Source organism: Saccostrea echinata, unplaced genomic scaffold (genome assembly GCF_033153115.1).
Source record: "Saccostrea echinata isolate AGI-Se365-2 ecotype Australia unplaced genomic scaffold, CSIRO_AGI_Sech_v1 ptg000014l, whole genome shotgun sequence".
NCBI lineage: Eukaryota > Metazoa > Mollusca > Bivalvia > Ostreida > Ostreidae > Saccostrea > Saccostrea echinata.
Window position 1 is genome coordinate 11637971 of NW_026889763.1, and position 10405 is coordinate 11648375.

The 10405-nt window shown below is 33.6% G+C and overlaps 1 protein-coding gene across 1 annotated transcript; it reads left to right on the top strand.

Annotated features, from left to right (window-relative positions):
- The first annotated feature begins 6334 nt into the window (after positions 1 to 6334).
- On the top strand, positions 6335 to 7534 carry LOC133186489 (uncharacterized). Its single transcript, XM_061321727.1, has 2 exons — positions 6335 to 7151; positions 7281 to 7534. Exons 1-2 carry the CDS (start codon positions 6335 to 6337, stop codon positions 7532 to 7534), a joined length of 1071 nt encoding a protein of 356 aa, XP_061177711.1.
- The last annotated feature ends 2871 nt before the right edge of the window (positions 7535 to 10405 follow it).

Here is a 10405-nt window from a genome sequence, read left to right on the forward strand (position 1 = left end):
GCCCAAAAAAAGTAAATTGACTGGTTTAAAACAAAAAACTTCTTATCGATTATGTCAGGGTCCTTAAATTTTGAGCCCCGTTTTCCTTGTGTCATTTGCAGATCTAGAAGGGGTCCAGAACTAATAGAAAGTTACATCGTAAAGTAGCCAAAAATGACTTGGGAATCCCTTTCCCTTGGAAAACACGGACCCCTGATAAAATGAAAAGGAGAGTCTTATAAATGAAGGAAAGCGACTTGTCGTAACCCCCCCCCCCCGCAACACACACTCACACAAGGGATTTTCTGTCAAGATTTTTTTTTGAAAAAAGTCCTGGATCCGCGTATGGTGGTTACTAACATCTGTATGTGCTTTACTATTATTTCATTCACACTTTGGCCCTTTCATTGATTTATCCACTCATGAATGGGTGATAATTGCCCACCGAACCTAGCAGGTATGTCGTACAACCATTTTTTTTCTCTATTTACAGATCATATTTTATATGGTCATTTTATAATGTCATTTTATATTATAGAGTTATAATGTCTGATGTTTTATAACATTGTGTTTTTTTTAAATCCTAAAATTGATGACAGAAAAAACGAAAAATCGAGCAGTGCCCCCCCCCCCCCCCCCCCAATTTGATATAAAATTGTTTGCTGTTGAATGTTAACCGATATCTGTTAAATATTGAATTTTAGAAAATGTCCTCGAATGACATTCCTTAATTGCATCATTTAAAAAATCCGCTTCCACTGTCAAGGTTCGATTATTCAATGGTCAGTTTTGGGATTAATACTTGATACAATTCAGGGACGTGTTTTACCAAACAACTTACGACTAAGACCAACATCTTAAGTTGATTGTAAAATTTTGCAAAGTTAATGATAACGTTTAAAATTGCTAGCAAGAAATATCTTTCTTAATTCTGTTTAAAAAGATAAAAATCATTTTCAAATTAATGTAAAAGAAAAATAAAGAAATAAGCAGAATTAAATATTGGTCTTAGTCGTAAGTTCTTTCGTAAAACAAGCCCCTGATTTATACTTACATGTGAAATAAAGGAGGAGGAAAGCAGCAAACGAACTTAAAACACTTTTTTTTTAAATATAATTTTAAAGTTACAGAATATTATGTATCTTCAAGTTGATGTGTTTCTTAACTTGTACCAAGTTTTGTTGCAATCAAATCAAAACCGTAGCAGGGGTGGATTTTGAACGATTTTCACATACTTGTATTCAGTTTTAAGTAGGTATTTGGCAACATCGATAACTAGAATTGTGTATCTTACTCCAGTAATCTCATGTACCGAGTTTTATTGAATTCAGACTAATTAATTAAACTGTATAGGATACATAAGTAGCGTTTTGCAATAGTTTTGCACATTATATTCTACTTAAATATTTTTGTCAGCCACTGCATATCATTGTTCATGGAAATGTAATTGTTTTTATGTTGTAGCATACATGTGTTCCAGGTTTTATAATTTCAATCGTAATAAAACTGTAGGAGGAAAAAGTTCTATTTCTAGTCACCATAGCAACACCGTTTGTCAAAATTAACAAGATGTGTTTGTGAAACACTGATGCCCCCGTATGGCAGCTTATGGTGAAGGTTAAAGTTTCTCAAATGCAAGTCAAAATCCAGACCAAAAGATAAAAAATGCTGATACCCAAAGAAAGGTCATATCTCAATTAATATACCTGTGAAATTTGAAAGCCCTAGCTGCAACTGTTAAAATGTTTTGGCGAAGGTTAAATTTTTTTTGTTAAAGTAAGTAAAACGTCAAGGTCAAGGTCAAAGTTACATATGTGAAGTATGAAAGCCCTAGCACCAACCATTCAAAAGTTATAGCCAAGGTTAAAGTTTTTCGAAAGTAGGTCAAACTCCTATGTCAAGATCAAAGGGTCAAAGTGGTTGGTATCCAAAGGAAGGTCTTGTCACAAGGATTACATATGTGAAGTATGAAAGCCATAGCACCAACTATTCAAAAGTTATGGCCAAGGTTAAAGTTTTTCAAAAGTAGGTAAAACTCCTTTGCAAGGTCAAAAGGTCAAAGTTGTTGGTATCCAAAGGAAGGCCTTGTCACAAAGAATCCACATGTGAAGTTTGAAACCCCAAGCACCAACTGTTCAGAAGTTATGGCCAAGGTTAAAGTCTCATAAAATTTTGCAAAAGTGGGTCAAACTCCAAGGTCGAGGCCAAAAGGTCAAATATGATGGTACCCAAAGAAAGGTCTTGTCACAAGGAATACACATGTGAAATATGAAAGTCATAGCTCCAAGCAATCAAAAGTTATGGGCAAGGTTAAAGTTGACAACAGTCAGACAGACAAGCAGACAAACAGACAGACAGGACAAAAACAATATACCCCCAGGATCTTTCGATCCAGGGGCATAAAAAGCAATAAACTGAATTATCTATATTAGTTTTGCCTAACATTTATTGAAATGGGACTGATGGATCTAGTCAAAAAGAACTAGAATCACACAATATTGTAGCTTTGCCATTGCTTTGCCAATAATATCCATATAACAATAATATCCATATCACAATAAAATCCATATCACAATAAAATCCATATCACAATAATATCCATATAACAATAATATCCATATAGCAATAATATTGATATCACAGTTAAATCCATATAACAATAAAATCCATATAACAATAATATCCATATAGCAATTATATCTATATAACAATTATATCTATATAACAATAATATCCATATAACAATAATATCCATATAACAATTATATCCATATAACGAATAATATCCGTATAGCAATGATATCCATGTAACATTGATATCCATTTAACAATGATATCCATATAGCAATAATATCCATATAACAAAAATACCCATGTAACAATAATATCAAATTATTCCAAGTAATGTTTTATTTATTTTGAACAAGTGCTGAAGGCAATTGCAATCATTACCAGTATATCTCATTTTTGCTTCTCCTTGAACGCCGTTTTATACGGTTTATATGGTCAATGGTACATTGGGGAAAATTATTATTTATTTTTACGAAATTAAAATAGACATTGCTGAAAATCTTATACCAGACAACTACAAAAGTTTATCAAAGTTCATCCTTTGGTTTTGATCTCAGCTTTATTTTTAAGTTGTTGATTTGACGATTTTCTCTTTTGATAATGTAATTAATGATCTCTTATGCGGAACAAGTTTACATGTGTCCTTTCAAGTAAGAATGGTTGAATTGCTCTCATAGAGATGAATATATGCATGGAGTTGCATGAAGTCATCCTTTATGAAATTAAATCGGATGAATTAAGTGAGGAAAAAAGTAAAATTCAGCGCCAAAGGAAGGACAAGATGAGAAAAAATATGAAAAAGTTACATGTAAACTGCTGTGACCAATATGTTTTTTTTTTAATCTTCAACGAGAATTTCAAGATCATGGAAAGGCCAAGATTATAAGGAAAGTCAAGGAAAGAACAAGATGTGTTTGTGAAACACTGATGCGCACGTATGGCAACTTATAGCAAAGGTTAAACTTTCTCAAATGCAAATCAAATATGTTGGTACCCAAATTAAGGTCTTGTCTCGAGGAATATACCTGTGAAATATGAAAGCCCTAGCAGCAACCATTGAATAGATATGGAAAAGGTTAACGTTTTTCAAAGTAATTCAAACATCAAGGTCAAGGTCAAATGGTCAAAATTAATGGTGCCTAAGGAAAGGCCTTCTCACAAGAAATATACAGGTGAAATATGAAAGCTGAAGCACCAATCGTTCAAAAGTTATGACCAAGGTTAAAGTGTTTCAAAAGTAGGTCAAACTCCAAGGTCAAGGTCAATGGATTACAAGTGTTGGTATCCAAAGGAAGGTCTTGTCACAAGGAAAAAACATATCAAATATGAAAGCCCTAGCAACAACTTTTCAAGATTTGTGTCCAAGGTTAAAGTTTTCCAAAAGTAGGTCAAAGTCTAAGGTCAAGGTAAAAGGTCAAAGTTGTTGGTATCCAAAGGAAGGTCTTGTCACAAGGATTACATATGTGAAGTATGAAAGCCCTAGCATCAGCGATTCAAAAATTATGGCCAAGGTTAAAGTTTTGCAAAAGTAAATAAAACTCCAAGGTCAAGGTCAAAGGGTCCAATTGTTGAAATCCAAAGGATGGTTTTGTCACAAGGATTACATATGTGTAGTATGAAAGCCCTAGCACCAGCCGTTCAAAAGTTATGGCCAATGTTAACTTTTTACAAAAGTAGGTCAAACTCCTATGTCAAGGTCTAAGGGTCAAAGTTGTTGGTATCCAAAGGAAGGTCTTGTCACAAGGATTACATATTCTAAGTATGAAAGCCTTAGCTCTAACTGTTCAAAAGTTATAGCCAATGTTAAAGTTTTACAAAAGTAGTTCAAACTCCAAGGTCAAAAGGTCAAATATGGTGGTACCCAAAGAAAGGTCTTGTCACAAGGAGTACACATGTGAAGTATGAAAGCCCTAGCACCAATCGTTCAAAAGTTATGGCCAAGGTTAATGTTCGGGAAAATTTTGCAAAACTGGGTGAACTCCAAAGTCAAGGTCAAAAGTTCTAATATGGTGGTACCCAAAGAAAGATCTTATCACAAGGAATACACATGTTAAATATGAAAGCCATAGCTCCAACTACCAAAAGTTATGGGCAATGTTAAAGTTTTTGTGGACAAACAGACAGACAGACAGACGGACGAACAGGGCAAAAACTATATACCCCCGAATCTTCGATACGGGGCCATAAAAATCTGACAGAGCTGAATAGCTATTATCAAAGTGTACCGTTGTATGAAGTTAGATAAAAATATCTTGAATTGTGAAGTTAAAGGTCAAAGGAAAGGTCAAGGTCAGAAAAATATGACCCAATTGAATTGCTTTAACCACTTTGCGACAATGTACAAAGTTTGATGAAAATATTTTAAAGCAATATGAGCTGCAACTTGTATGTCGGAAATTTTTGTTGCATTATTGTAATTAACTATTTCAATAAGAGAAAAAAAGAACGTTTATAAACTTCTCTTGCGATGGAAGAACTAATCTTAAGCTTTGATTGAAGCAAAATTACATTATTGTCGTCGTGTACAATATTGATTTCTTATATAATACTTTACATTCCATTGTACAGAAATGTTTCTTCTGTAACAAATTGATACTTTATTTTAGTTTAATTGATCATAAAGGTTTAAATTACATAGGGATTAAGCATAACAGCAGAGACAGCAAAATAAAATTCTCAAAAATGCAGCTCATATTGCTTTAAACAATTTCTTTGAAAAGAAAATACAAAATAAGGAATAATTATAGGTCAAGGTAATAAAGAAATTTAATATTAGAAATTTGACATCCTGGAATAGCTTTTACCGATCTGCATTAGTGTATAAAGTTTAACAAAAATTATCTTAAACATTTTCTTTTAAGGACATATGCAACGTAGTTTGAACTTTATTGTCTTTTTCCCTGGAGTTGAAGAGTTCCGATACTGAAAGGAAGTGTGTGCTACATTTTAATGTCTATATTTGCTGTTGTACACTTCTTCTAAAACAAGTTTGGATGAACAAAACATTTAAAATATATGTTTAGTAATTTTTGTGTATTTTTTGTTGAATTATACAAGAATTTTCATCAATTGATATCTTTTCAAAACTCCTGGTAACGCATGCTGATTTTTTGTCAATGAACATCTGATGGCACTATAATCTTAAATTAAGAATATCTTGGAAAATTATCAGTAGGTAAGGTACGTTGCATATGTCCTTAAACTAAGATAAATGCAAACTGAGGAATAGTGATATCAATGTCATAGGGAAGGGTAAAGTCAGAAATTGTGACACAGTTGAATAGTTCTTACCAATATACATGTATATCAGTGAGTGACTTAAAAATATCTTTAACAAATTCTTTGACACTGAGCTAAAACAATATAAAGAAATCAATGTTGATTTTAACTTTAAGGTGATATAGGGAAGGGCAAGGTCAGAAAAATAAGACAAAGCTTAATGTTCTCACACACAAATATGTATTTGTGTACGAATCTTACACAGTTACTATGAAAGCGTAAGGTACAGACAAATGGACTGAAGGACAGGATCTTTTATGCGCCGACTATTTTCTTGAAGGGGCATAAGAAAAATTAAAATAAGTAAATGACACTTATACATGGATATAGTATATATGGTGGCTATTAAACTTTTTTTTTCCAGCTAGCTTTTTTATAGCTAGTATTCTAGCATGTAGCAATAGCTTAACCCTACCCAGAGAATGCTCATATAAGAAATCTAAAAATATAGATGTCCTTGAACCATTTTTGTTAAATAGTTCGTTTCTTACTATATTTCAGCATCATGAGAATTTCTCGTAGCGGCTTTATCGTGATCGGACTAACAACGTCATTTTGTCTCCTGCTTTTTGTTTATTTCAAAAAAACTTCTCCTGATCACCACGTTCTAGAAACCAATCGAGAGAAGTACAATACTGAATTATTTAGGATAACATTTGAAGAGAACTCAAAAGGTTCGCCCAGTGAATACTTTGTCGATCGTTCCTTAGATGAGGAAATTAAAGAGAAGCTGACACTTCTGCTCAAAGGAGAAGCCTTCAATCCTATTGTGCGAAAACATGTAGAAGATCTTAAAGAGAAAGGTGAACTTGGGAAAGATGTTCATGTCGAGACTGTTAGTCAGTCCGCCAAATCTCGTCTGCAGCCGAGGGACTCTGTACTGACACCCAAAGAACTCAAAAATATTCATAAATGTTTAAGCACCAGCAAGCAAGATTACGATAGAAATTACGCCGCTTTTTTTGGAGGTGACCATGGGAAATTACAAAATATTCGAAGGACCCACCATAAATATCTGAACGAAAAAACTTTGATGATAGAGGTTGGGGGGAACTGGGGCTGGGATGCAGGGAACTTCTCAAAACTCTATAACATGTACTATGTCATACTGGAGCCATTAACGCCATATACAGATATTCTGGAGAAAAAGTTCCAAGGAAACGAGAAAGTTAGTATTTATAATATAGGGTTAGGCTCTAAAACTGAAAGAGTGATGGTTAATCTAGAGGGTAATAATGCATGTGCAACGACAAAGTTTTCCAAGAAGAATGGAACAGTCCCCATATACATCATCAATGTCATTGACTTTTTAACGGACCTGGGTAGGCATATCTTCCATTGTTATCAACAATATGCATGTATTCCTAGGAGGCAACCATAACATAATCATAAACATTTCGCCTTCTTTAATATGCTTAAGACTGCTCTTAATTTTCGTTTCTTTTTTCCAGGAATTGGACTTTATGATCTAGATTTGATGACGATGAATTGTGAAGGATGCGAATATGAAGTTCTAGAGACATTAGTGGAATTTAACCTCATTGAAAAAATCCGAAACATTCAGTGGGCAACTCACACCCAGATCAGCATCCATGACCCGTGGGGGCGCTATTGTCGTATTCAGGAACTTCTCAGACGGACACACTGGTCCACTTACCAGTATAAGTTTAACTGGGAGAACTGGCGACGGAGGGATTTAGCTTAGAGCCTCCTCCATTAGAATCATGCACTCAGTCTTTCTGGTCAACTGCGCCTCCGAAAATCATTTGAAGAGCGTGCATGTACTAATACCTCTCATAAAGATTGGTCATCACTCATCAGGTTAGAGCGTATAATAAACTTTCATATTTGAAGAATGTGGTGGCCTCAAAGCTTTGGACACACGGGATAAACAAAATTATAACGTGATTATTTCATTCAATCGTGTACTTTAGAAGATTATAATCATATGGTGGAATATAGATATTATATATGTAGTCTGAATATTGAATAGTGCGTGCTCATTTCAATACTTTTTAAAGGTATTTTTCGAAAGGATTTTTACGCTATGTATTCTATTTCAAACAGTAAAGTTGAATATTTGTAGACAGTGTTCTTACATAAAATCTTTAGTACTTATTGATACCAAACTTTCACGAACACTCTTATAAGGAACCGGTAGCTTTGATGAACGCCCCGGAGTAATACAATCGATATCAACTGTTAGCAGAACTGAAAATCCTTTAATTAAAATTAATGTGTGATAGTAATAAAAAAATAGAAATCTAAAGCACGTGGACTTGGTATTTGTAAACGTTTTGTGAAAGAAAAACATATAAGTTACATGCCAATAACAGGCTGTTTCTCTTGTCGAAACTCGACCAGGAAGACAAATTCCAATTCTTACGGCTTAAATAATACATAACAATATATACATGTAGAATATTATACATTTTAAAGATTGGACATTATATAAATAGTGCACGTTTTTGAGGGTAACAGTTGAAATTGACACCCCAAGGAAAATCATTGTCAACCGACGCGTCAGCGGAGGTTGACAATGGTTTTCCGAGGGGTGTCAATTTCAACTGTTACCCTCAAAAACGTGCACTATTTATTTTATTATACTGAATGTCTTTTTGATTTCGGATGTCATAAAAAAATTCGGAGATCTTCGTTAAGGTCACGCTTAGAAAGCTTTCAAACTCCCCGCTTCTATTTTTCTCAATAAGAAAGCTTCGGAAAAGATTTACCAACCTCTTTATTGTTTGTTTGCTACTCAAAAAGTCCTTTATCATCTAAAGTTTGTACTCGCAAGGATGTTTCGTCTGTCGTTTGTTGTTTTCAAGTAAGCTACATCGGACGCAAGCTTATATTGACGTCGTTTATTCGGCTTCTTTCAAACGCACAACCGACGTTTTGAGAATTCTACGGTGAACCGTACGCGCATGATTTGAACGCATGTGATATTTTCGTAATGTTACCCGTTGTCAAGTGTGTTGCTAACGCTGAGGGTAACATTACGGATTGTTAAATGCGTCTAAACCAATCAGATTTTAGTATTTAACATGAAAGTATAATAAATATACATAAATACATGCAACTATGTGATCACAAAATTTATACGCGTCTATTTCTAATAATAAACTCCTTCTCTATTAAATTTGAAATTGTTACAATGAAAACTTTTTGACTTGTCTTCTCACGATAGATATACATGTAGACATTCAGACAGTCAAAGCGATATTGCCCCAAAATGTATTTGTGTCTTTCTCTAATTGTAAAGTACAGCTCAATTCTTTTTAAACTTAACATGCTTCTTTGAACTAATTAAATGCATTTTGGAAGTAAATACCGGTATATTGCTACTCAACATAGGCGCAAACAAAGGATTTGATGAATTATGCTATTTTATTAAATTTTCTTTATTCATGAATGATAATTGTCTTTGAATTTCTCAGTTGCTCTCCCTTTTGTACGAATAACAGCCTTACTGCAATTATAGGCATGTTAAGAACTACGTCCTCACGCACAGATCCTTATTTTGGAATTGAGCATAGTTCTAGCTAGTTCTAGCTAATTTTTACTTCGTTTGAATCTTGACTGTTCCAGGGCAAAGGAGTTGAGTTATGGCATTCAGCGAAATAACTTATAGACATGCAGATTGTTTTCTGGGAAATAGTAGACAAGCACACATGGTACTAACAGCTGTCAATACCTCCCTGATGGACACAAGAGAGTTTCTCAAAAGTAAAGCGTTTTTTACATTAATGAAACTGGGAAACAATTTCGATTGAAACGCAATTTAAAACATTTTAGTTGAATTTACGGTGGAATTAAAAATTTTGGTAAAAACATGCCAAAGGCTAAAAAACACATGTGGGAACACTTAGCGGGAAACGTACTCAATTCCCAACACGTTCTGTGAAAACCTAGTTTAGCGCAAATCTAGTGACATTATGGCTGTTATTCTAACAAAAGAGAGTGGAACTAAATATTTGAAAAGAAAATATCAATCATGAATGCGAAATGCAAAATTCCTCACATCTTGTGTTTGCACTTTAGTAGCAATATATTTATGTCCAAGTTTGCATTTAGTTCACAAAAGCATGTTAGATTTAAAAGTTTTTTGAGCTGTATTTATATACAATTATGAATATTTGAAAATGTTACCTTGAAAACGGTCTGCTTTATAGCGTCACATTAAAAGTGTTGACAGATAGACGAATGGATGGACAGACGGGCCTCAAAATTAAAAGGTGTCTTTATTGATCAATTTTTGTATAAAATTTGAAATACTAGTAGTTATGATGAACATTGTTTGAGTTATTGTTTCACAATGGATATAAATTCAGACATGCATATAGACAGACAGACAAAGCAATATGACTCCAAAAATGTACCTTGCTCTTTATAATAAAGTGCTTCTATACGAAATTTGAAAACGTTACATTGAAAACAGTTATTTAAGGGGAAGAAGGACCTTGAGCTGAAAAAATACTTGTCATTCAATTTTTTTTAATATTTTGTATATTTCTAATTAACTATGTCCCACATATCTTAAAGCAGAAATATCATTAGGTTTCTGACCTTATTT

Bases quoted from the DNA above. Each gene is read 5' to 3' on its own strand.
- LOC133186489 (XM_061321727.1), top strand. From the start codon at position 6,335: ATGAGAATTTCTCGTAGCGGCTTTATCGTGATCGGACTAACAACGTCA. The intron at 7,152-7,280 runs GTAGGCATATCT...TCTTTTTTCCAG, and splicing joins TGACTTTTTAACGGACCTGG to GAATTGGACTTTATGATCTA.